Raw genomic sequence first — 26,497 nt, 5'->3', positions numbered from 1 at the left:
CTACACACTGAGGAGTAGTAAAAATTAACTGGTAGCACCACAAGTGATGAGTTATTTAATCAAAAGTAATGATCATTGACATTAACATAGGAAGAATCAATATATAGTACTTTTAATCTGCTTTTTTCCTCCCCTGGTCGTCTGTTAGAGAAGTGGAGCAGTGGAGATAAAACCTGGTTTCACTTTCACCTCGTCTAACACTATGAATTATACAGAAGGATCAGTGTGGGGAAACAGGAGAGTTACAGTCAAGTGAAAACACCACTGTTACACGTTTACAGCTATGTTTCTGTGAACATTTCAGTGACATTACCTGAAATCAAACCTCACCTCAACAGCTAGATTTCTGACATTACCATAACCTGATGCAACATTTCTAAAAAGGTGCCTTCTGAAGCTGGATGCTGAAGAGACTGGACAGATGTCTGATATCTAAGGCACCGACGGGATAAGCTCTCAGATATTTATGAAGGATAATTAGAGGCTTGTAGCTCCTTTCAGAGGTTGACTGAACACCTCAGACAGAAAAAGGACTTTGTGTTTCAGTCAGTTCATTCAGCCCACACTTTAAAAAAACACACACTTAAAGGCAGAAGATTGAATTGAGACAATTACTCCACACCAGAAGTAGAGAAGTATTCAAGCTTTACCATATTTATCAAAGAGCAGTCATCAAAAATAAGACATTCTACATACATTCATCAGAAAATAGCCTGTGTCAGATGGTGGTTGCCATAAACTTAATTAAACAAGCCTATTAACATGTCCCAAAACAAGTTTAACAACTCCAAACTGCAGTGCAAGTCTTTTTTTTTTCTCCTTTTACAATATACAACATTCCCATGACATACAAAAACAGTCCAAATCTGTTGGCAATAGTGTACAAATCTGTGACTCTTTCACAGAAAATCCCCCAAATCAATTTAAATCTTAAGACTATGGCATAGGCAATCTGATTAGATGATCAAATGCATTTGAGACACTTAAAACTTCAAAATGAACATAATTCTTTAGGATTTATTTATTAACTTTATTTGGAACATAGCAAAAAACTATATACAAATGTATCAGTAGAAATGTTTCATCTCCACTGGGTTGGTTGCTTTTCTTCTTAAATAGAAAAAACAGCAGGCCTCAAAATCTTAAAATAACAACAACAAAAAAACTAAAATAAAAGAGAATGTAAATAAAGCCTCTTTATCAGAGGCAAGTTTAGTTCAGTCTGATTTTATTAATGGGAGCTCCTAAAAAAACCCATATCGATTGCTTTCCCTTGTGCCATTCTGAGCCCAGAGAATTAAGCTGATTATTACGAGCGTTGCAAAATGTCCAACACAAAACGGCCACAGATACAGTATCAAGTGATGTCAAGTTTATACGAGCAGGACATGTAAACTCCAAAAATATATAGTCCTCTTTCACACTGCTTCCACCAGTGTGTTTTAACCCCAAAAATATTTTCATGCCTACATTGATTTTTATTATTTTATTGACCTAGAGGAACGCCAGTATACAAAGACAACTGCAGCACTGTGAGGCTTTTGAGGAACGAGAACCATCGTTATTTTGGGCATACGCGTTTATTTGACAGCTCCTGGTCGAGTTGGTTCAGATCTTCATGTGGCTGTCTGAGGTTCACTGGTTTAAACCACCAACCGACCTCCTCAGAGTTTCTTCCTCCGGGTGACTGGCTTGGTGTAAACGGTATCCATTATGCGTTTTCGTCGAAGGTTAATGCTCGAGGTCGGGACCTCTGCTTCCTTAGTCCTCTTCTGTGCTCTAGGGAGCGGATCAGCTGGGCTAGGCAGAGGTGAGATCAGGTCCACTTCTGCTAACGGAGGCAACTCCAAAACCGCTTTGGATCTGAAGGTGGAAAAATTAAGTGTAGAAAGAAAATAATTTAATAAATAATGGGGGAAAAAAATGAAAAAATACCTGAGCATGGAGTGTTTTTAGCTAAACAAACAGAACAGACATGAGTGTACATTACCATTCAGACAAATAAAGGTTATACAAAATAATATATATTTTTGAAAATACTAAAGCCTTTATCCCATGTCATTCACAAACTATGAAGTCAAGTTTAAAACACCAGGATATTATTTGTTTAAAATGAACATTTGTTGGTATTGGCCTTAGTCTTAGAGGTATTTTTATTTGGAAAGAAGCATCTTACTTGGCTGTTCGTTTGCCGGTTCTTCTGGTTTTAGAAACACTTGCTGCTTTCTCCACTTCCACATTATCTTGTTCTGAAGCAGGTTCATCCTTGGAAAAAAAAAAGAGAGAAAGATGATGTCAGAAAAGCAAATTCTTTCAAAGACTTTTCTTTTTTTCCTCATTTATGTGTTTAAGAACAAAAGAAATCCACTGAGCAAAGTAATGAACAGCTGGAAAACAAAGTGTTTAAAATGTAAACAGATTTATAATTAGTCATGTTACTTTTCATTTTAGACGTTATCTGCTTTGTGTGGGCTGAACAGTGAACTCATTGGATTGTCCAGGTTAAAAAACACTGACCTCAGGTGCAACAGAAGCAGCTCTTCTTCTGTTGCGAGTAACAGGTGCTGAAAACTCTTCACTCGGGCCAGGAGACTCTGCTCTGTGAGCTGACACATAAACACAACACAGAGTTAAAACCATCATGGATAAAGGGATGGATGGATGGATGTATGGATAAGTGGATACTAAGCTCACCTCTTGTTCTTCTTCGTGAGGGGGAATAGATGAATGAATGCTCGCCCGGGCTAGTCTCGTCATCTTCAGGTTCTGTGACCAGGCTGTCATTCACAGGAGGCAGCGAGTGAACCTGCTCCACTGACGACTTCGTACTCCTCTTGCTGGATCTCACCATCTTTCTGATGACTACTCCTCCTGTATATGTGTAAGAGTTTACATTTTTACATCCACACACTTTTTAAAAAATTCTTTTATTTTTTAGATTCAGATTTAACTGAGCTTTTGTTACCTTTGGACAGGACCAGGATAGCAGTCTCCTGCTGTTACCAGTCTTTATGCTAGGCTAAGCTAAGCTAAGCAGCTGCTGTCTGTAGCTTCATACGTAAAGAACAGACGTGAGTGTTATCAATAGATTATTAAACTGGTGTTTTCTGTTAAACTCTACTTGCATGGGTTTTTAGGATCTGTACTGTAATATTGAAGGCCTAAAAATGTTTTAAAGAGTAATTTATCACCAGGTGTTTCCCTGCTGCTCTCTGGTTGAAAATTTCAAGTTGGTAGTATACGCATGATGAAAGTTGACTACATGTACCTGTATCATTCCTACATCATACAGGTAAATGTGCAGAATTTGAACATCTAAGACTTTGGAGCCTCCCAGTATCAGTTCCCTCCCCTACAGATCCAACTCAGGGGCTGAAAGCAAATAGATTACACCAATTTTGATCTGACGCCCGCACTAATGCACTAATGCTGCCTCTCTCCGCAGTTCTATTTTGGGTCTCGATGTGGCCTTTTACATACCCTCCTGCTTCTGTTCTTCATCCTGGAGCCTCTTGATGAGGGCGTCTGCAACAGGGGTTTCAGAGTCGACCTCTAACGGGGAATCGAGTAAGGGAAGGTCTTCCTCAGGGTGGTCCCAGAGTTTGCTTCTAGTTGGTCGCCGGGAGTTGGTGCGACCAGCAATGCTGTTAAGTTTGGGCTCAAGCACATCTTCATCTGCTTTCATGTTTTCAGTAATGGTCTCTCCTCTCTTCTTCCTTGCACTCTGAGGAAGTGATACAGGAACCAGTTTCACCTGGGAGTATTAAATGTCATGAATGATCAACGATGGATGGATTGTGTTTATCATGTAAAATGAAGTAATGTATAATGGCAATGCATGATAATCATGGGTGAAGCTGAAAATACACAAGGTAAAAGCTAATGCAATGTTATGTCTTTGATATTAACTTGATGGTTCAACATCAAACAAAAATAGCTTAACATCAGATTATGGCAGAGAAAATGATCTGACTTTCAGCTTAATTAACATCAACAACTTGCAAACAAAGTAATAACTTTCTTGAATCCTTACTTGTGGATAAACATTTAGGGTGATACGGTTGGAGTGACGAGTTGTCCTGCCGGGGCTGGAAACTTGTTGTTTCTTGTTCTCTTCCTCCTCCGACAGGGATGGCTCCGGTGACTTTATCTTAGTTTTTCTGGTGCTGCGTTTGACAGGTGAAACGAAGACCTCCTCCTGTTCCTTCTCCTCTTTCACCATCTCTAATTGTGTTTGCGTCACCTCACTGCTACTCAAATTTCTGCGGCTGGACCTCCTTGGAGTGCTTGCCTGAGTGGTCCTGCGTTTGGCTGGGGTGGGAGTCTTAGAGCTTGTTCGCCGAGAAACCTTCTTATCTGAGACCTCATCCACTTGTTCCTCCTCCTCCTCCTCTTTGATTTCAACCTCTGTGGCTGCAGGCACCTCTTCATTACCACCTCGAGTCCTTTGACTGGTCCTGCTTAAAGTAGCTCTCTGAGAGGCCCGTCGTCTGGCTGGCGAAGAGGCCATGGAGGTACTTGCAACTGTAGTATCATTATCCATGGCCTCCACCTGCTCAGCCTGGTCTTTAGGAGGTTCAGGCTGAGCTTTGCGGGTACTTCTTCGAGGTGGGCTGGCTTGGACTTTGGTTTCTTTGTTCTGTTTACCCCTTCTGGGTGTACGACTAGGCGAAGTAGGGATCAAGAGGGTTGTTTCTGCCTCCTCTACATTCCCATCCTCCTCTGGCACCTCTGCTTCCTCCGGGAGGGAAGAGATAAAGGTAACGGTCCTCCTCCCTCTCGTGGTTCTCCGTGTTGGAGTAGGAGCAGCTTTCTTCTTCCTTTGAGAGGAGGCGGTCTCTGGCACAGGTTGTTCCTCTGGCTGCTGCACGGGTTTCTCTTCTTCAACATCTTCATCTTTTCTCCTTCTTCCCCTTGTTCTCCTTTTTGTTTCTGTCTCTTTCTTAATTTCTTCCCTGTTATCCTCTTCAGTTTCTGTTGAGGATATGTGGTCCTGGTGCTCCTCCTCTTCCTCAACAGAGGTCGCCGTCTCTGCACTGTGGGCAACTTCTTCAATCTCAACAGGCCCGTTCTCTTCAGGCTCTTTCTGGTCCTCGGCAGGTGTTGGTTTGTTCTCCTCCTCCTCCTCCACCTCCTCTACAACAGCATCTTTCATTGGCATAGAATCTTCACTATCCTTGCCTTCCACAATTGGTGGGAGTTCTTCCACTGGAGCTGGATCAGAGACTGATAGAGTTGCAGATTCAGGAACTTCAGCCAACATTACTAACTCAGCATCCTTCTGCTCTTCAGCAACTTCCATCTTCTGGTTTGCCTCAGTGTATTCAGTCTGTAGGTCGGTTTGGAGTTCTGAGTCTGTTAGACCATCAAGCTCAATTCCATCCAGGGTGTCAGTTTCTTTCTTGTTGTCCTCTTCTGGTGCTTCTTCAGACCAGGGAGCTTCCTGGTCATCTGTGCCCAAAAGAATAACCTCTGGTTTGGCCGCAAGTTCATCAGTAGCCTCCACTACTGGAGAGTCCATGGGAAGGTTGGAGGATTGCAGATCATTCTCCATAGGTAGGGTGTCTGCCTCTTCATCCCTAACTTCATCCATATCCAGCATGAGAGAGAAGTCGCTGTGAGCTTCACACCTCGGGTCCTCTGCCACAACAGTTTCCTGAAGCTCAGGAAGACTGAGCTGAGCAGCATCAACCAGGTCGTGTTGTCCCTCCACAAGTTCCAGGGGTACCAGGAGAGTGGTGGAGGGTTTGAGCTGCATGTAGGACGACCCTTGCCCTTCATCCTCATCTGCCTCCATCTCTCCACCGTCTGCTCCAAGTCTCACCATTACCACCTCACCCTCCATTTCCTCTTCTACCATCTGGTATGGAGCAAACACAATAAGTTTTTTTTTTTTTTTTACTCCTTTCCACACACACAATCACACAAAATAGCTCAGTCAATTTTATGGGTAATAGAGTCTGAATATGATGAGTTAAGAATTGATTTCACTTCCAACTCAAGTTGTTCCTACAGAAACGTGGTGATGCTAAAGAATTTAGTAGCTCATTACTTGCTCAGGCATCTTACTCTCTACTATGCAGGCTACATTAATATTTAGGATTCTTAGTACATTGTACAAAGCAGAATATACCATACGTATTTACACATTTGTACTGCAGCACCATGATATCACTGGTTACCTTCATCTCTGCTTCGGGTGTTATCAGAGAAAACTCGGCAGCCTCCTGCTCTGACAGAGTTGGCAAGAAGTGGGTGTGTCCTTGTGGTACAAAGACTGAAGTGGGTTGGAGGGGTGGAAGTCTCCCATTACCCTGGACCTCCTCAATGATCTCCACCTCGCTACCCGAGTCCTCCTCTTCCTCCTCTTCTTCCACACCATCATCCTCCTCAGCTTGATCAGACTCTTCCTCCTCCTCCTCTTCCTCATCAACATCATCTTCCTCCTCAGACTCGGGGCTAGAAAGTTCTTCACTATCATTCACACTCACAACAGCTAGAAGATAAAAAGAGGCAGAAAGTGCAAATGTGTGAGGAAACGTTTACGAGTAAAACAGCAAATGTAACATTAAAAGCACCAGTGTTAATGTATGCATGTCTTCCTCACAGTGGGAGTCTGTGCCAGTTGGCTCCGAGGAGGTCACAGAGGCAGTAGATTTTTGGCTGGTGAACACTGGGGGAGCTTCGGCAGCAGCCTGCTCTTCCTCTTCATCCGCGCCTGGGGTCTCACTGGAAGAAAGCAGAGTGATAGCTATGTTTTCACTTACCACTAACAAAACAACCACCAGATAAGCAGCTGAAAAGGTGTAACAGGGTTACAGAACAACCAAGTTCTCATATTGTATAAAGGTATTGATTCTTTGACCTAGACAGTTTATCTTAATAAGGACCTGAATGATATTCTTCTGAGTGAAATCATTAAAAATCATTCCCATTCCTTCAGTGCATTCACGTTTACGTTTGTCAAGACCTTCAAACACTAGAAGGAATCAAAACAAGAGCGATAGCAGGTTCCTGTTGACTAAATGAAGGTTTAGCAAACAGAAAAGTTTGTATACCTGTTGAAGGATGTCTGGGTCTGTGATGAGTTGTGGATTCCTGAGCGGGTGAGAGGAGACGACAGATCATCGCCAAACAGATGTCGCTGCACAAAGTCTGTCAGATCTGATGGCAAACAACACAAAACAATCATGTCAATTCATTAATAGAGTTCCAGAAATACCTTTTGTATTCACTACACTGTGATACATTTGTTTTCTGAAGATCTACTTTACAGGTTTACATTGCCCTATAATGTTGTGTATATGTTGAGTCACTACAGTCTCATTTTATCTGAGATGCTAACATATTGAAACTGTTGATACTATGAAAGCATAATTTAAGGATGGACCTGTTGATTGCTCCAGCTCTTCTGCTGGATCATTTGTGGGTTCAGTGGATCCAGATGGTTTCAGGTGCTCAATCAACTCTGTGGATTCAGCGACATCTGACTGGACGTCCTGCACCTCCTCAGTATTATCAGGTTGAGCCTGAGATTCTGCCTCAGGGACAGAGTCTGTGTTCTCAGTGATCTCGTTAAAACCTAGTGGAATATGAGGATACGTCAAGCAATGTTTATGACGAGTGTGGCAAAAAACATGAACATTTTCAACAGTTTCTATTTTAGAAAATTTAAATATCAAAGCATAGCACGTGTCTTTATGTGTTTTAGTACTGCGCAGTATTCAGCTGCAATTATAAGTCATAGAAGAATCAACAGAGCAAATTCTGCAAATGAATTACCTTCTTGATGACTAAATATCTCTTCTTGGTCAAGAATTGCAGCATCTTCTTGTTTGCCACTTGACCCAACATCCTGTTCATCCTCCTTTTTAGACTGAACTTCCTCGTTTTTATCCTCCTGTTCCAGACCCACCTCCATCACATCCTCAAATGTTTCATCTTCCTTCAGCTCTTGCCCTTCCGTCTGTGCATCTTCTGATGTCAGGAGAGGGGTTTGCTCAGTGGTTTGCTCTGGTTCTTCTTCTTCAGTTGGGGATTTGAAGTTCACTATCACTACCTCGTCTTCCTTATCTGTCGCTGTATGCCCCTCTTCTCCTTCCTGGTCTTCTGAGAGAGGTGCATCAAAGTACTCTAGAGTGACGTCTGCTGACTGGAAAGATGTCTGGCTGGTGTCAAAGCTCAAGCTAATTCGTGCCTGTGTGGCATCTGATGGTCTATTCTCTTCAGCGACTTCATGGATGGAGGATGACTGGCTCTCAGAGCATCTCAGCTCTGGTGAGGGAATGCCACCTTCAGGAGGCAAGAACTTTACATGATGTTGTTCCCCTTCCTCATCTCCATCTTCTTCCTCCTCAGCAGGCTGTAAGGACCAGGTCTTGCGAGTAGCCTTAGACAGCGTGGAGCCTCTGGTCAGCAAGCTAATTTCACTGTCTGCTGCCATCTACGGAGGGAAATTGTTCCAGGTGAGTTTCAAAGACACATTTAATAATAAAAAGAAAATCTTTCCAAACAAAGAGGAAGAAAACTGACGAGAAAGAGGTAAGTTTAATAATACAGACACCTCTGCACCATTTAGATATCTGAAGCCGTATATCATTTGGGGTTCAGTGTCTTGCCCAACATATGAACAGGAGGAGCCACGGATAGAACCACTAACCCCATGAGTTGTGGACGACCTACAGCGCTCTGTCTTACCCCATTGGTCCAGGGGATGCCCTTTTCTGGTTCAGGAGACGCTTCCTCTTCAATAAAGGTGATCCTGCTCTCTTTGCTGCGGAGTGGAGGGGTTATAGAGCGCCCTGGAGATGCAGAAGGGGTGCCGACAGGTGTGGGCCTCAGGCTGCTGCGCAGGATAGACGGGGGGTTGTAGGCTGAAAACACAGGTCCAGAAGCAGCCAAGGCACGAGCTCGCTGAGAGGACACACACATGAAAAGTGTAGGTAAGAAAATACCAAAATGCTCAAAGAATACAAGCTCATCTTTCAAGAAAATAAACTAGATATAACCAGTGTAAATCTTCTGAGATTTGTCAGCAAAATATTATGTATAACTTTTTTGATTACTTCTTAACTAAATAATTCCACATTTGTCTACTCACCTTGACAACTTGGGGTGTTTGCAGCAGACTGAGTTCAGGGGCCTTGCTGATGCTTTTTGGAGAAACCCAAGAGCTGGGAGGTCTGGGAGGGCTGAGAAGAGACTGAGGGGTCGGACAGGAGGGAAGAACCACTGAGTCCATCAGCCTGGGTCACATTGGAGAGGAAGAAACAGTGCAAAGCAACCATGAAAATATTTTATTTATCCTTTATTACACACTTCTAAAAAGACTTTGGTTTGTTTTACATCTTCAAGATCAAATTTCTGGTTACAGTGCATGCCACGTAACAGCAACGCCCCTAGATCAACCTTTGTTGTTTGTCATACCCCTCTCTCTCCACCTTGTTTCCTGTCTACTTCTCCACTATCAGCTGTTGATTAAAAGGCAAAAATGCCCCAAAACATATCTTAAAAAAAAAGTAAATAAATTAAAATAACAAACATGTACAACGTGCTTCACTTGGGGTATTATAGCCCTTATGCAAGTACCTTGACTTTCGTTTGGAGGACATGGTGATTGGCGTTCCCAAGAACGGATCAGGAAGGGCCTGGGAGGAAGGCTTGGGACTGGGGCTCAGAACTTCAGCTGCCCTGGGACTAGCAGAAAATGAAAAAGAGAAAAGAAATAAAAAAGAATAAAATAAATCTAAATAATAAAAATAAATCCCTTTGAGATGCAAGTTTGGTATTTAATGCTCACCTCCTGGCAGGGGAGGACTGTGGTGTGGCTTTTCCTAACCACACCTCTTCAATCTTGGTCAGAACATTGTTGAAGAAGCCAGCCCTGGACATCACCTTCTCACTGGCAGATCGCTTGGTGATGGTGGACAGTGGCTGTGGCCGAGACACTGGAACACAGTGTGGAAATGTGTTACATTTATAAAATATGATGCTTTTAAACTGTTGTCTAGATTAAATCAAAACTAAAATAAAACTGTATTTCACATAAAACAGCCTTTTTCTACTACCAACTTTAAAAACAGGCACTGTAGAAAGTTAGTATCCAAGAATCCAAGGCTAAAAATTTCCTTAAATCATTCATTCAGCCATCCAGCTTTTCCTCCCTTCCACCTCATTTAAGCCCTCCTTACCTTCTTTGTGGATGGTATGGGGATGCTGGTAGGGTTTGCCCCTCTCCATTGCCAGTTTCCTCTGTACTCTGGGCAAAACTTTGCCATATTGATCCAGTATAGAGTTCCTGGTGTTGCTTCTTTCTTTAAGCTTTGGGTCTCGTTCATTCTAAGAATGAAGAAGCAAGAAACAAAAATCTGTCGCAGCATGTATAGCAAAACAATGCTTTCACTCAATGGAGCGGACATGAGATTTCATTTTTCTTTTTCATTGTGTGTGTGTGTGTGTGTGTGTGTGTGTCAAACATACCACTAGGTTCATCTTGAGGCTGTGGTTGAGTTGGAGGGCAGGTATATAGTTGGCCTGCTGAAGGTAATGAACCATCAGTAGTTCTCTGTTCTGGAGACCCCCTGTACCCTGAAGAAACTTCTCCAAACATTCCTGAAACACACCCAAGGATCAAGAGTTTCACACACTGACCTACGCATCATGATGAAGGCTTTATCCTAACATTTCCCTACACATCAGAAGTCTGGAACGAGTTGGGAGGCAGCTTGTTTCCCAAACCAGGCATGGACCTTTGATGGGTCCTGTGTTTAAGATGTTTTTCTTGTATAGTTTAAAGTGCCGCACAATAAGAGAGACAACTTCTAACAATTATAAGTATATATAATCATCAAACACAAGAAAGAACTGCTGGGTACTCTTAGAGCTCCAAATTCTCTGTATGCTTGCTCTTAAACACAGCTGAAAGCAAATCATAAAGCAAGACACAGAAATAAAAGATCAAATAAAAATAGAGTAATCGAACATTAATCACTGTCTACCAATCCAACACGCATTCATTCATCCCTCACTTACCTGTTCAGTGAGGCCGAGGGGCAGTTTGAGTAGCTCCTTGATGAGACCCAGCTCCTGGCAGCTCTCATACAAGAAGCCCAGCAGCTCACCCATGTTGAGATGATTAGAGTGTTGCCGAAGTAAGGACCACGCCTCTATGAGACACCTGGAAGAGGGGCACACTAGCTGATTATCAAAGGTAAGCTGAGACTTGTGAAAGAGGCACAAGATCACCATCAGGTTTTTTTTTCCTAAAATGAAAATCCTTTGTTGCATAACATCAAAATGGCTGTTAAGTTTGACTGAGCCTACAATTGTATTTAAATTAACTCTTAGTGTTCATACACAGAAAAAGTAGTGCAGTCTTCTCCCTTTTGCTCTTACCTGTTGTGTAGCAATACAGAGAGACAGAGTTTGGCCTGGGAGGTGGAGGATATTGGGGGCTTTGTTACGTGGAAGTATCGTAGTGCCACCGAGTGTTGGCCCTGGCACATCAGTGCTTGCAAGACACGCTCATGCTGCCACTCAAAATGACACTGAGAGGCGGCAGGATGCAGAAGCCGCTCGAAGGAACTCTGATCAAGACAAAAGGGAGTTAAGATCGTTAATGTTTACACTGAGAGGCTACTTCACTTGCACAACCTCTCTGTGTAAAAATTTACATCTCAGAGGGAAATAAAAAAAAACTGAGTCTGTCAAATGTGTAAATAAATGCGGGAACCTGGTGGTCACGATGGTCCAGCAGCCAGAGGCCTTGCACTAGTTTGACCAGTCCGATAGGGATGGCAAATGCTGTGGGGAAAGACTCCACTGATGCTCCCTCCTTATTAGGGAAGGAGTACATGACATCCAGCAGCAGGTAAATCACCTGGAGGCAACAGGTCAAGGCTCATACATGCAGTAATTTCAACTTGGTCTAAATTGGGGACAGTTTAGGATTTTCTATTGTGATAAGAACATTTACAACCATGACTGTTGAATACTAGATTGTTAAATAATTTACCTTTAACATTGAACACATAGATACATATTTTAATACATTTTAACATGTTACAATTAGTCTAAAACTGCACAAAAGTACTGTATGTCTTAAGCATACATAGAATCAGAGCATACATAAATACCTTAAGTATTTAACAAAACACTGATCTTAAAAATAGCATAAAACATACTGTAGCTGACCAAGGCAGACTTGGGTAAGACAATAATTGGCTGATAGTAATTTTAGTTGAAGGATACAATTGCATGTTTGGCAGCTTCGTCGATGTTGTCTAGTAGATAAATATCCAGCAAGGCCTGTGGGTCAAAGACATATTATCAATATCAAGTACTTCACTGAGTCGTAACAACAGATGCATACTCAATCTGAATTACACTGGATGGTACAAAATCAATTAAACTGAAAAACAAACAGGTTTAATGCTTACATGCAACGTAGGTGGTGGGTATTGCCCTGTCCCACCTTCATCCCTTTTCCACAGGTTGGTCAAGCGTTCGCCACACTGACCAACCAAACCGTCAATCATCAGGCAGTCTGCACACCACTTGCCCCTGAGAAGACAACAGCAGAGTACAGTCATTAGATCATCCTCCAATTTTACCTGTAAAGTATGTCTATGAAGTTCAAGATGGGTTACATAAAAGACTAATAACTTTTTGGAGTCCTTTACTGGTTATAATGTTACATATACAAACCCCCAAAAGTATAATACAAGAAAAAAAAAAATCCCTCATTAAGAGCAAATGTGAGACCATCATTACCGAGGGAAAAGTGAGACAAGTGGGAAACTGAGATGGGCATTTTATAGACTCCACTTTTGATTAGAAGTGTCACTCTATTTGTGGAAAGGTTTACTTAGCTGCAGCCAATTACAATGTATATAGCAAAAACAACTCACTTAGCCAGTCTGGTGAGCTCCTCTCGGCGTATAGTGTAATAGCTGCTGATGATTGAGTGGGTGTAGAAAGGCCTGGAGATCTGGAGAGCGTCATCGTCTGGTGGAGAGGTAGTTACAACCCACAGAGACAGAGGAAACAAATAAAGATCACCCCTTGACAAATTGTATAGTTAAAAGGATAGGTTCACAATTTTTCAAGTCCATATTAAAACAACAAACTCCTTTTCGTACTGACTGTTGTTTTAAGACAGACTTGAAAAATTGTTAACCCATCCTTATAAGAATTATACTAACTCAAAGAATAAACTCAAACCAACTCAGACACAGATCATGTTTGTGCCACTAATAGTTTACCTGATCCCTCAGGCAGCAGGCCTGTGCGACAGAACCAGAGGACGACTTCTGCATACTTGGAAATTAGACTGGACACCATGTTCTTGTTCATCAGACCCAACAGGCCTACACAACAAAAAATAAAACCAGAGCTTATCAATAACTACAGACGGCTCAAAACAACAACACAATCGCTGCTGAGCTGTTAGTTACTTATATGACAGCTCACTACCACTCAAAGCAACATCACAACATTAATTAAAACAGTTTATGTTTCACAACAGGGAAAACACTTGTATATGTGATGGTATCTATATAAGTACTGTACCTTTTTGGGTGAGCTCCTGAGCTTCACTGAGCAGACAATGGAAGATAGTACTGAGGTTACCCAGCAGTCTCTGGCTGTGCTGTAGCAGCTGCATGGTCTGAGGGTCTGTGAAGTTGGATGAGCTGTCAAACAGTGGTGCACCTAAAGAACAAACACATACAGAGACCCAAACAGAGACACAACATAAATTTAAACACTGAAAAAAAACTTTCACACAATAGCATAGAAATGAGGTGTTTCACAGGAGAAATATATATAATTTATTGTCATAAATAAATTAAGCAATTGTCAAAAGGGACATGGAGAGTATTTTCTATCCTTGCCAAGGTTAGCAAATACTGACATAAATTGTCATCGGCCTGAAAGGTTACGTATTCCTTACAAATGGGTGTTTTGTTAAACACAATCTTCTATGCAATTCAGAGTGTTTTTTGATTTAAAAAACAAAAAACATACAGATGCCATCCAGTTCCTCCTTGGTCTGGACTACTTTGTTCCAAGCCCAGTCTAGGATGTAGCGTAGGTTCAGTGCAGAGCCTGGTTGTTCTGTTGAGGAGGGACAGAGTTAAAGCATTAGAGTTGACTGCAGGAGTGGCTGGCATGGGTTCTGTGAGTGTGAGAAACCATTTGACAGTTATTCCGCTAATGACTTCTCACCCTCTGCGGTCCACTGCTTGATACAGCCAGTAATCAGTCCCAAGGAGCTGGTCTCTACAGCTGTGGATAAGATGGCATCCAGCTGCTCCTCCTGAAGACCAACAACAAGATGGATGCACAAATTACCAATCAAAACATTGAGATGAGTGTGTTACTTTGCAGGTGTATTGAGGCAGGTAATTCTGCAGACCAAGATGTGGGCCAAGTTTGTGTGTGTGTGTGTGTATACCTACCTGAGAGAGGCTGGAGGCCTGGGTGTCAGCCAGGCGAGATGAGAGTAGGCCGGACATGAGGCAGCGTGAGTAGCTAGTGGAGATGATGTCACTGGAACAAGGAGCAGCTTTCTTTAAAAAGCTCAGGGTCTGGTTTTAATGACAATGAATTACAATTAAAAGAAGCGTACTTTTCATTCAAATCAACTTGAAATATTGAAATCCAACCTAACTTGTAAATACTGTGTAGCATCAGGGATAAATACCGTATCTTACGCTCATTCAAACACACAAGACACAAGTTTGTATGTCAGAAAAATATATCAAGAAACTTGCCTCTTTCTGATACCCAGAGCAGGTTAAGTGCACAATTCCAGAGTTGAGCAAGCAGGTAGCATCTGTGACATGAAAGGAACAAAAAAAATTCTATAAAACTTATATTTCAGCTCAATACATATTTCAACTACAAACCACAGCATGACTGTACAAGCACATTACTGTGAGATACAAAAAGGCAGACCAGAGAACAAACAAGCTTAGATCTGAGAAATTATTTAAAATTACATTTTTATCATCACACAACATAATTACATACAGTGTTAACACCTACCAAAGTTGTACGTGGTAGAGTTAAAGTATTGTTCTGGTGGGGGGCAGGTTAAGGGCATGCCCCTGCTCAGGCTGCGGTCATGCACCACCACATCCAGCAGGACGTGAGGAGACACCATCTGCACCACTGGGTCCAGAGACCAAACTGCCAGGTAGGGACAATTGTGCAGAGACTCCCCCGTTCTGACAAAAACACACAAGTGCAAATGCGGTGTCACAGTAAATCAGGCAATCATTACAATAACAGGATACAATGAGCACTTAATTACTTGCATTGCAATAAGGATCAAACAACACTAACACTGGGTGCCATATTGTTCCTATTTGGTGCCATTGTTGTTTTTGGATGTTAGTTTAATTTGAATTGTAATTTAATGATAAAAATCTCTTTTCCTTTTGAAATACACAGACCTGAAAACCCTGGATAAATGTTTTGAGTACCACTTCGGCGACCTAGATGCATCTGTTGAATAATTAATTGTGCTGTTTGCACAATGAATTATTGTACATAATTTGCATGCATACGCATAGCAGCACATCATTTGCATACATGCAGCAGTCAAACAGACAAAAAAGTGAGGGATGCAGATGCCAATACTGTTAGTTGGTCATTTATGCCTGTTTGTCCATTTGTCTTTGACCTGCCTAGACACAGCTTACCAAGGAACACAATTTCACTAACCTACCAATACTGCTGCATTTATGTAGTTTCTATTGTTTACACCTCCACAATAATCAAATTTTAAGCCAATTTTATTTTTGAAAAATATGATTTTCAGTTAATTTAAAAAAGATGACGACAATGCAGCTGTAAAACCCATACCAGCCTAAACAGACTACTTTGTGGTTATGATTAAATAAATGTTTTAGAGCTGTTTAATACATTTGTTTTCACTATAAGTAGCTATTACTTAATAACCTAATAACAATACAGGCTGAATATGAACATGGCTGTTGAAACTGTAGTAATCACATCCCTCTTTACATATTGTACTTAAGTTGCAATGTGGGGTGTTTCTTTTCTTTGCCTACTCTAGGAAAATTTCAAAGTTATAGACTACAGTGCCAACACACACAAACACACACAGACAAACACTGCCTTCTGCCTTTTACACACACACCTCCCAGTAACTTTTTAGGTAATGGTATTTCTACAGCACATGAGCTCACTTTTTTTCCCATTGTGCCATGATTTGCTCCTCTCATTACGGTTACAGAATACAGTATTATGACAAGTCACATTTAACAATCTGTGACACACGGACTTAAATGCCTGGCGAACAAGCAAGCTAGATTGCAAATTATTTGTTAGGCTGACATTATTAACGTTAAGTATTTTCCAAAAGTTGGAAGGTCTGCGTTAACTTGACTCAATTCACTATTTCAACTTTCCACATCCACCCCAGTCCCGTTTACCTTTGCAAAGAAGTTAAAAGAACGGTCCTCACTCAAGGAACCAGCCAGCCGGATTGAGGAGGGGGAACGAAAGGGATAAAATCGATGTTGTGTTGCCGTCGATTTGCAGTCTCTTGAAATGACATTACACATTTGTCAATCATGATCATCCCCGCTTGATATTTGGGTGAAGGCAGGGGGAATGAATCCAGCGCTATGATTGGTCGAACTCTTCTTCTTCTTTTGCTTTTCGGCAGGCTAGACGCTGCTGCCTCTTGATGTTAGACTTGAGTACTGCACGTGCAAAATTGAACTCACAGGCGTCACCAGCTTTTTGTGTAGTGTAGGGTGACAAATTGTACCAGTGTACTTTGATGTCAAAATGCGTACTTGCTATGCAAAATGCATAAAGGTTGGAAGGTCTGAACATATCGTCAGTCTGTCTATCAGTTATGGAGAGGGAAGAGTGATTTCATTTTTAATGGGCTTACATAAGATTTTTAAAAATCAAACCATTTTAAATCCATTTCCTGTTCCCATTAATGCATATTATTCTTAACTTAAGATCAGTGTGATCAGTCACCAAAAACTTTTGAAAATAAATTTACATAGAGTCACAAAGTTGGGAATTTATTTTAAAATGTATGGGAATCAGGAACCCAAGAAGCTGCTTACATTAAGTAGTTTCAAAATCAGTTTCCACTGTACCTTAATGAGTCTGGCATTTGTGCATGGTACCAACGGTTGATGTCAAAAACTCCAACGAAGGTGGACGGGGTTCCTTGACCATAAGCCTTGACTTGCCAGCTGAAGATAGACACACTGGTGTCTGGAGACGCAACTGAAAATGAGAAAAGGTGTATGTGATTAGCAAATAGAAGACAAGTAGATACATAAAAGTGAAACAAAAGCAAAAGAAACCGTTTTAATGGGAACACACAATAGTATAGACCTGTTATGATTCTACTTCTTTAGTACGATAACACTGGTAATGTCAAAGCAGGATAAAAGTTTGATTTTCAAAGAAGCTGCACAAATTAGTTCCCTACATACTCCTATTTTCCACAAGCAGTCTCAGAAGAAGCAAACTAACCTTCATTCATGCTGTCATCCCTGTCAGGATGGGGTCGGAACTTCTCGATGGTCTGGCAACTGAGCAAGCGGGTGTTGGTGGTCTGCGCCCTGAGAGGAAAAGCTGTACCACTTAACTCCTGACTGTAACGTTCCTCACAGTACTCCAGACCCTGAGTGACAGAAAGACAAAGAAGGAGAAAGGTAAATTCACAGTAGATTTGTTTGGCTAGCGCTGAAAAGGATTCACTAATTTAAGTAAATAGAAAGAACATGTTGTTGAAATCTCGTATGCACTACAGACCTCATAGAGGATCTTCCCAGAAGCTAGACACTTTCGTTCACTGAAGGCCAGCTGAAGCAGGCGGAGGCTGACCATATCGCCTTCACTGTGTGGGAGTGAGAGGAGGTAGGAGAAATATAACAACTTAGAAAAGGAAAAAAAACAAAAAACAAACACATTTGCCTGGATGGAGTGCTAGCAGATCCAAATAACTTAAATTTGCTGAATCTTATGCTTATATTGAACAAAAAAAAAACAGGGTAAAATTTAATTACATGCAAGACTTACAGGTCCTGAGAAGACTGGACAGCCCAGAGGTAGCAACAGTTCCTAGGGTCATTTTCTGGCTCCTGAAAGGTGAAGGCATGCACAGGCACCCTGCCACCATCTAACTGGGAGTGGTATCTACACATGAACAATCAAACAAAAGTTCATACACACAATGTGATTAAAATAAGATTTGAATGTACCTATCAATGCTATTCACTCAGTGGTGAGATTACATTATTTCATAGCTGCAGGAACTGAAAAGAAGCACAGGCTGTTGCAACTGCTACATATGGCTCTTGAAAATAAGTCCATACTTGCACCACACTACAGTGAACAATACAGTAAAATGAAATGTATTATTGTTTTGTCAGAAGAAATTTCTATTTTGGTAAAGCTATGTACCACACAGTAACAGCGCTATGAGGCCTTATAAAGGCTATTCAGGATTGACACCTACACATCTTTCTTGTGCATCTCCCCAACTTTCACAAAATATAGAAGGCAGAGGAAACACAAAGACTCACTCTTTTTTTAGAGACTTCATGTTCCACAGCTGCAAATATCCATCAGAAAATCCCACAGTCAGCTGGTTGGTCCTGGAGATATACTGCAGAGCTGTGGCTCCAACTCCACTGGGCCCATTTAGCTGGAGGCAAAGATGTCTGCCCTGTCTGTTACTGACTTCTCTAAGCCTGGGGATCTCTGCTGGAGATTTGGTCACTACCTGTAGGTCTGAGAACAGAGAGTAAATAAAAAAAATAAAAAAAAAAGAGATGAGTTTAAAAAGAGAAACAAGAGCCAGAAGGCAAACAGAGATTAAGATGAGCACATTGCCCAATGACTTTGCTCAGATTTAGAGAACGAGAGACAGGAAAGAGAGAGAGAAAAAATGAAACACAAATTTGTTTTCCCTGATTCACATTTCATTGAGCCTTGGGATCTCTGTAAGGCTTCATCACCACCTCTAAGCATGAAAAAGATGGGATGTAAGGATTTCAAAAAGAGACAACAAAGAGGGTTACAAACATTGTTGCTATGATCACAAACACCATGTGACACAAGATTAATCCCTTTGTGAGAGGAGGTAAAGTGGGTGCCAGCATCCAGTTAACAAGTCTAGTAGTTATGATGTAGCTGTGTAAGATAGGGAGAAAAAACTATTTGTAGATGAGTCTCAGCTTTCCATGGACATCAAAATGTCTGAAAACTAAGGATAAGCAGCGCACAGAGAATTTTAATTGAACTGGTGTCCGTTTATAACCACTTTTTTCCCCTCAAAGGCCAATGTATGGTGAACAGCATAAGAGAAATTGACCGTTTACGCTCTTGCAGAGAGGGTTAAAAAGAGCAGTTTTATAAGGGACAGAAGATAATCAAAGAAAACAAACATGCAGACATAAGTACATCTTATCTCTCCATATGAAAGCTCCTCACCTGAAGCCTCCAGCTCGCTTTGGCTGCATGACAGGTCGTCAAGACAGAGGTCCACTAGCAGAACGTGACCGAGATCAGTTACGACGGCAGCAATGCCAAAGAACCAGCGCAGACTCTGGTGAAGGTGCTGGGTAGAGGTGCTTGCTCCGCCATAACTCACTAACGGCTCAATGGCTGTAATCTAGATGACACAAAAGGTTGAAGGAAGGAAGGACAGAAAGAAAGACAATGTTCAGGTTTTAGTATGCAAAACTTGGATAAATCTTTGTTGAATCTAAAGTTGAAGTTGAATCTAAATTTTTTGATCTGAATCTGAATTATTTCATATTGTGCCATCACGTCAGTTTATAAAAGGACTAATTTTTCCAATTCAAATACCTACTGACACAAAAATCTGCTACTGCAAGACAACCAAAGAGTATTTCAGAAGTCTTGATGGGGCAATAGGAGCAATACATATAGCAATATTATAAAGCAAACTGACTCCAAGAAATGTTTTCATGTCATTTCCTGCTGAAGGAACTGCTACTATGCACTGACAGGGTGTGTAAACATTTGCATGTGCAGAGTTCATTTATTTTTTGTGTAAATTTGTTTAATCAAGCAAATGAACTTTGCATTAACTTTTGCTGAGATTATGTCTGGTTCAAGTTGCCTGCAAGGTCTGTGAGTTTCTTTCCACTTACAACACAAAGACACAACTCTTAATATTAGTAATGTGAAAAAAAGAATCTGACTAAAGCCATTCTTGCTTTTTTTTTTTTATTGCTTATCTATTTAATAATTATCTTGCTGTAATAGACTATCTCTAGCAGTAAAGAGTATAGGAGACCCTGATGTATAGCCAACTCACCCTGCCTGGTATAACCACAGCTTTGACCACCCTTGACAGTCCCAAGTCATACAAACACAGCACACTGCCCTCTGCTTCCTCCAAGCCAACCAGCAATCCAGTCCTAGTAACACAAAACAATTATGGAATTAACTTTTTTTTTCCTCCATCTTTTTATGTTACAAAATGTAGAAATGCATGAATATTTCTGACAGTTGTCTGCTTGCACTAATCACAAGCTTGTTCAGTAGCTGATACATAAATGAGGTTGATGAAGAGAAAGTGAAACAAAGCTCTGACCGTTTGAGCCAGCTGAAGTCTCTTGCAGCAAGGATATTGGGTAGGTGTTCTCCTCCACCGCTGAAGCAGTATGCAGACAGCCTTTCGCCTGTCACTGCATTGACAACCTCCAGCTGGGGGCCACAGGCCAGCCAAGCCAGCCCACCACGACCTTTACACACAGACAAGAAAATTAAAGGTTTTTAGAGTTACGAATCATACAATTATGAATCAACAAGGGATCTGCAGCCAGCTGTCCTAAACGTCTAATTTTTTAAAAAAAAGTTTTGTTACACCTTGTCGTGCTGCAGTGACTGCCATGTTTACATTGTTGATTGCTGACACTGGCATTTTCTAGAAAGTAATTAACACATTACTGAAGATTTTGCTAGCTAAGACATTCCTTAAGTTTTAACTGTGCAACATGATTTAGTAAATCACTACTCTGAGTCTAGGTAACTTCATAAGAAAATATTAACCACTTTACTCACATAATTAGTCATTCATTCACAAAAAGTTGATTCAAGACAATCCTGCATTCCACTTTGTTTAAAAAGGTAAAAGCCTGGTCCAACAAGATCTCTGCTCTAACGCTTCTGCTCCAACTTTGCTCAAGTTACATTGTACTTGTTCCAGTTAGATTGTACTGTACAGTGGGCAGTGACTGAGTACTTGTTACACATCTTACTAATTGAAGGAACATGCTGGGTTTCTTCTCAAACCAAGGGAGTTCAGTTTTTCCAATGGTACTGATAAAGGTATTCACCAAGCAAATTCCTAGAAATACACATTAACTAAACTGATGGTCAGCAAATTTATAACAATGTCATATTTTGATATTTTTAAAATCACTTTGATGCCTTAAGTGTTCCTAGTACTTAAAAAAAAATTAATCAAAACAATGAGTCATGTTCCCCACCTGTTAGAAATGATTCAATTTGCTTATTTTGCTCATGAAGAAGAAGGTGGTGGCAATGTTTTTTAAACCTTTTATTTGTCTTCACAACTAAGGATGCAGGGAAGAAAAATAACTTAGTTATAGAAATCAGTAAAAATAGGCTCACCAGTAGTGAACCTCCCATGAAGCACAGAGTCCAGAGTGATCTCATCTTCTCCCAGAGCATCTACAGTCACTCCTGGGAAAGGCAGCAGGCTGCTGGTGACTTGGGCAGTCAGGTCATGCATTGTTCACTGTATGAACAACAACACAAGACATATGTTGGAAACAGCAGACAGTTTATTTACCCTTCACCAAATACTGCAAAATTATTGCTAAAGTTCTGTGGTCAAAAATATGATATTTTGTCTTGTTAATGTCACTATGCCCTAATTACTACTGAGTAAATTAAAACGCAAATAAGTAAAACACAGTAAAATGACAACCTGTGAAACAGCCTTTCTGAAGCCCCTCCTACTGAATAAATCCACTTCAGGCTTTATCTGCTCGACTGGGTTTCACAGTACAAAAGAGGTCTTTCTTTCAAAGCACAGTTGCACCCCCAGCTGTCAGGGAACGTGTTGTCAGCAAACCCGCTGACATCTGGGGCTGCTTTCTAATCAACAACAACACATGACATTACTGCTACACATCTGTTTTCAGCATGAGAATAGGTTCTGATAAAGTGTAAGACAGACACGATGGCTCTTACATTTAAGTATTCAAATCATCTGTCAGAGAACTGAAGTGGCCATTTTTATTCCTACTCCAGACTAAGTGCAAATGGTGCTAATAACTTTTCATTTACAGGGCCAGGATAACAATGCTGCTTAATAATAATAATAATAATAATAATAATAATAATAATAACAACAACAAACTTTATTTTTATAGCTCAATTCATGCATAATGAAGACAGATATCATTACTCATTCCTTTATAGTTGTGACTTCTTAGGTTTTCTGTTTGGGCAGTTGTTTTAATAACATTTCACTTCCTCCAGAAAAACTGAACATTCATTTCAAAGTTTTACAGCAAGTTACTTTACAGTTTTACAGTTTATTACAGTCTGGCTCCAGACTTCACCGTGGACATTTTTAAGTCACCGTATGAGACAGTGTGCAGCCACAGATCTTCAGTCAGACTTCCACAAATCCATGCTTAAAAGTTAACATATACACTGCTAATGCCATCAGGGCCCCAAGACTTTGGGATTACCTTCCCGTTTAGCTAAAGCTCACCAAATAATTATGATCTGAAAATGTTTTAAAACTTTAAATAGATTTTCTAGTATGTGATGTCTTTAAACCTATACATTTATCCTGTTATTACCCTCTGTTGATTTCTATTTATGATACTCCGTTATGTTATTATTATTGTTGACTCAAGTCTGTAAAAGTTTACGCTTTCCAAATCAGAATCTGTTTATTAACAAAGTGTGCAAGAATGCAAAGAATGCGTCTTGATGTTTGTTCCAACAAACGCAACATAGAAGAATAAAAATATAAGAGCGTAAGGTAATAATAACAATGAAATAAACAAAGTAGTACTAAAATTAAATGAAAAATTTACAATTTAAAATCTATTTAAAGAATGAAATAGTAATAGTTTTGAAATGGGATATAAAACTTGAAATGAAATACTGACTGTACAAAGGAAATATGGACTGTGCTACAGACCAAGAAATTGGTGACAAGTGCAAAAATTAAATTTGCATAAATCATTAATTATGTAACTGTGGAAGTTGAATGCAATGTACAATGTTAAGTACAGTTTGATGAAATATATTAAAGTGACCAGTGCAGGTATTAAAAGTGGGATATGAGATGTCCAGTTTGGTAACAGTGCAGTTCAGCTATTTAGAAGGGCAACAGTTTCTGGAAAGAGGTTGGAGGTTTTTATGGGTCTGTCTTTTTCCTGAGAGAAGTTCAAAAGTTCCCTTAGACCTGTCAAGGCACACGTGTTCAAACAAGATAATATTATCTCCAGCAAGTATGGTATACACACACACTGGTGGTTTACAAGGCCAACTGAACCTGAATAGAAATGTGCCTGTCAGCTTCACAGTCCACAAATTGAACACAATACTGCCCTCTGTGACGAAAATGGAAAACACAGCAGATTCAAGTGAACTCCCGCGCAACAAGTCAGTCACTACGCAGCCACATGTCATCACATGGAAATGGAGCATGTACACATAATTATACAAATTACCATCTAAACGAGCCCAATCTAGGCACTTAAAAGCGTCGCGACAATGTTACAGGTTGTTGACAAGTTGAGGCAAAGATTTAAAAACAGCAAAATAAGCTGATTATCAGCAAATCTAGCTCCACCTAACACTCACGTGTGTCAAACATTAGCAAAGTGTGTGTGTGACAACTCATAAAATGCGCAACTCTCATAACTTGTTACAACCTTGAACAACGTTCATATGTTACCATCGAAACAAGATTGAGCCGTTAAATACATTTAACTGTCAGGTAACTGGCCAATGTTAGCTAATTCGTTAGCATACATTAGCTTCGCCGGCTACAGTTGTTAGCGTTGTGCTAGCTGGACATAATGTAAACAACCAGTTGGTCGCTTTCTTGGTACAATATAATGCACAGTACTGTTCATCACGGAACACAGTAATGATTGACCGCAAATATGCTGATGTTATTCGGAGCCGTGCACACTTTTCTCGCTTAGATTAGCAAACTACCCAGTTAGCTTACAAGGTCAAGCAGGATTAGCTTAAATGAATCCAAGTTCATCGATTAAAAGTTATAGATAGCTAACCTAGCTGTAAGCATATCACAGCAGAGGAAGATAGCGGATACGTTATGTCTGCTGTTATCTGTTTTGTGCTGCAATAAAATCAATTGCAGCGCTAATTACCATTTAAGATTCAAGTTCACGTTAGTTTAGTGATCCGGAGAATAACTGGTTAAAATCAAAGCCAGGGTGGCTAGCTCGTCTGTAACTTTCGCTAACGTTTGGTGATTGTTGGCGTCATTATTAGCAAGGCAGTGTGTCCGTTAGTTTTCCCCGCGACCCACTTTAGGGACGACAACCAGGAGTAGCTTTTTACTGGTGTTACTGCCGTCTTGTCTTTACTTGAGTCGGAGCTTTAGTTAGCTGGGTAAACGCACACTGGTGATCAAGCTTTAGCTTTGGCTGGAGCAGAATAACCCGACTGCACCGCTAACGTTAGTGTGGTAGCTTGTACGTTAGCGTTAGCAACTCGCAACATCCCGGTAGAGTCGTGGTCCTATGTTAGCGAAGACTCGCGTCCCTGTGTGGAGACGAGAAAGTAGCTATTTTAAATCTACTTTGGGATTTAGCCAGCATACGCGAGTTTAGTGAGCTATCCCTGTTAGCTCTCTAGCAGTTAAGCTACGCTGGAAAACATGATGCAATGTGCCGCTAGCTGCTACCGACGTTAACGTACCTGTCCGAGGATGTTGACGGCTTTATCGGAGCCACGAATGTTTTGTTTTCCTTGACGAATCTCTCGACTCCTTCTTTTCTCTGTCATAATCCGCTCCTTTGTAAAGTACAGTTCACATGTACAGCCTTCCAGACGCTTCCGATGACTGGCAAGCCCGAAACGCTTCCTTCTGACTTCAGGCTTCAGCAACGCAAAGCGCCATTTCCACGGTTGGAAAGTGCTCCATGCACTTCTTCTTCGTCGCCGTTGGTTTTGGCAGACTCCATGTAGCGATGGTGTGCTGTCGCCCTCCTCGGTTTGGGCGTTGAAACTCCTTGAATTATTCTACTGAACTAAAAACGCTCCCTAATGTTTCTGTTGGCACCCCTTCCATCAGTATTAAGAGGTGCGGGTAGACGTGCTGATTTATTTTCCTTCTGATTAATTTAAATATTTCTCTCAATAAATTTATGGTGATCTCTGGCTCCACTACTGAGTTCCCAAAGTCCTGAAAGATTATGTATATTTTAACTTCTGCACAAAGTTCGCGCAATTTTTTTTAATTTAAAAAAGTGTTTTGTATCAACCATTTTTACATAATCATAGAAATCGAAGGAGTCTTGCGAGTCACATAATGTGGCAAAACTCTTGTATTGCTTGTGCACATAAACGTGAGCTTCCACTGGTAACCTAAACTTTCAATGGAACAATAGCATTTGAAAATCGCAAAACAAAACAAAATGAAACAAACTCGTTTGTCATAGCTCCTTGTGCTTGAAAACGTGATTTAACAGCTGTTTGGTCCATGGTTTGGACATGCAAGTCCTTGAATAGGGAGTGGCTCCGATTTGAAGGTCCATACAGTCAATGATGAGGCTCTTTACTCGCGTTGTTCTCTCCTGACTAGATCTTTACGTGTGTTGTATTAACACTCAGACTTTGGATAAAAGCGCTGGTCAATGAAATTGTAAATATGGTCCACTCTTAATAGTAGCCCTGACATAACAGCAATGCTCAACAAACAGTGATACAGCACTGTGCAACCACCACACAGACAGGGACTGTGAATGTGACTACGCACATGGTCCTCACACAAGACTGTGATATTGTATGTGTGTGTGTGTGCATGACCAGGGACAGGTGAAGGACTCAGTAGCTGGGTTTTCATCTAAATGTATCGCAAATTTAAACCGAATTTTCAAATAATCGACAAAAGAAAAAGCGAATTGATGCACGTTTTCATCCACTGTGCGAATATCAGTTGGTTCATCGAGAAAAGCAGCAGGTGGCGCTAATTCTCCAGCTTGACTGGAGATTGTTTATGTTGTTGCGCACTACGAAACAACATAAACAGCTCCAGTCAAACCTCAAACAGTGAATAGTAACGTAGAAAACATGATGGGAATGTGATATTTCTGTTTGTTTCAAGTGGTAATTTGAGGAGTGTTAGTTACCTCATCGCTCCACACTCATCTACTCATCTGCCCTTATTTCTCTTACAATAATTATTAAAAAAAGACAATTACATCTGATT

General features: G+C 40.8%; 1 protein-coding gene across 2 annotated transcripts; it reads right to left on the bottom strand.

The window, feature by feature from the left end:
- Positions 1-628: 628 nt before the first annotated feature.
- On the bottom strand, positions 629-25,241 carry ahctf1 (AT hook containing transcription factor 1). Of its 2 annotated transcripts, none has more exons than XM_067592520.1 (40): positions 24,985-25,241; positions 21,676-21,802; positions 20,633-20,783; positions 20,354-20,456; positions 19,501-19,681; positions 18,591-18,798; positions 18,085-18,201; positions 17,818-17,902; positions 17,536-17,686; positions 17,151-17,283; positions 15,049-15,230; positions 14,775-14,836; positions 14,460-14,588; positions 14,227-14,317; positions 14,026-14,115; positions 13,570-13,710; positions 13,263-13,367; positions 12,909-13,005; positions 12,438-12,561; positions 12,250-12,306; positions 11,732-11,878; positions 11,395-11,585; positions 11,032-11,176; positions 10,480-10,611; positions 10,191-10,338; positions 9,800-9,947; positions 9,589-9,696; positions 9,101-9,245; positions 8,698-8,913; positions 7,783-8,443; positions 7,391-7,582; positions 7,059-7,164; positions 6,608-6,729; positions 6,183-6,496; positions 4,034-5,860; positions 3,481-3,724; positions 2,695-2,871; positions 2,518-2,606; positions 2,177-2,265; positions 629-1,863 (listed from the first exon to the last, which is right to left on the bottom strand). In XM_067592520.1, exons 2-40 carry the CDS (start codon positions 21,794-21,796, stop codon positions 1,665-1,667), a joined length of 7,728 nt encoding a protein of 2,575 aa, XP_067448621.1. In that variant the 5' UTR covers positions 21,797-21,802; positions 24,985-25,241; the 3' UTR covers positions 629-1,664. The 2 variants fall into 2 exon arrangements, with proteins under 2 accessions (XP_067448621.1, XP_067448612.1); XM_067592511.1 differs by having other exon boundaries at positions 3,481-3,754; positions 24,985-25,240.
- Positions 25,242-26,497: the final 1,256 nt, after the last annotated feature.

The sequence above is a fragment of the Thunnus thynnus genome, chromosome 1 (genome assembly GCF_963924715.1).
Source record: "Thunnus thynnus chromosome 1, fThuThy2.1, whole genome shotgun sequence".
NCBI lineage: Eukaryota > Metazoa > Chordata > Actinopteri > Scombriformes > Scombridae > Thunnus > Thunnus thynnus.
Note: the sequence above shows the minus strand (reverse complement) of the source record. Positions and strands in the feature narration are given on the sequence as shown.

Coding starts and splice junctions, on each gene's coding strand:
- ahctf1 (XM_067592511.1), bottom strand. CDS start 21,796: ATGCATGACCTGACTGCCCAAGTCACCAGCAGCCTGCTGCCTTTCCCA. Junction 5,861..6,182: donor CACCCGAAGCAGAGATGAAG/GTAACCAGTGAT, acceptor GCTCCATACCAG/ATGGTAGAAGAGGAAATGGA. Junction 2,266..2,517: donor CTGCTTCTGTTGCACCTGAG/GTCAGTGTTTTT, acceptor TTTTTTTCCAAG/GATGAACCTGCTTCAGAACA.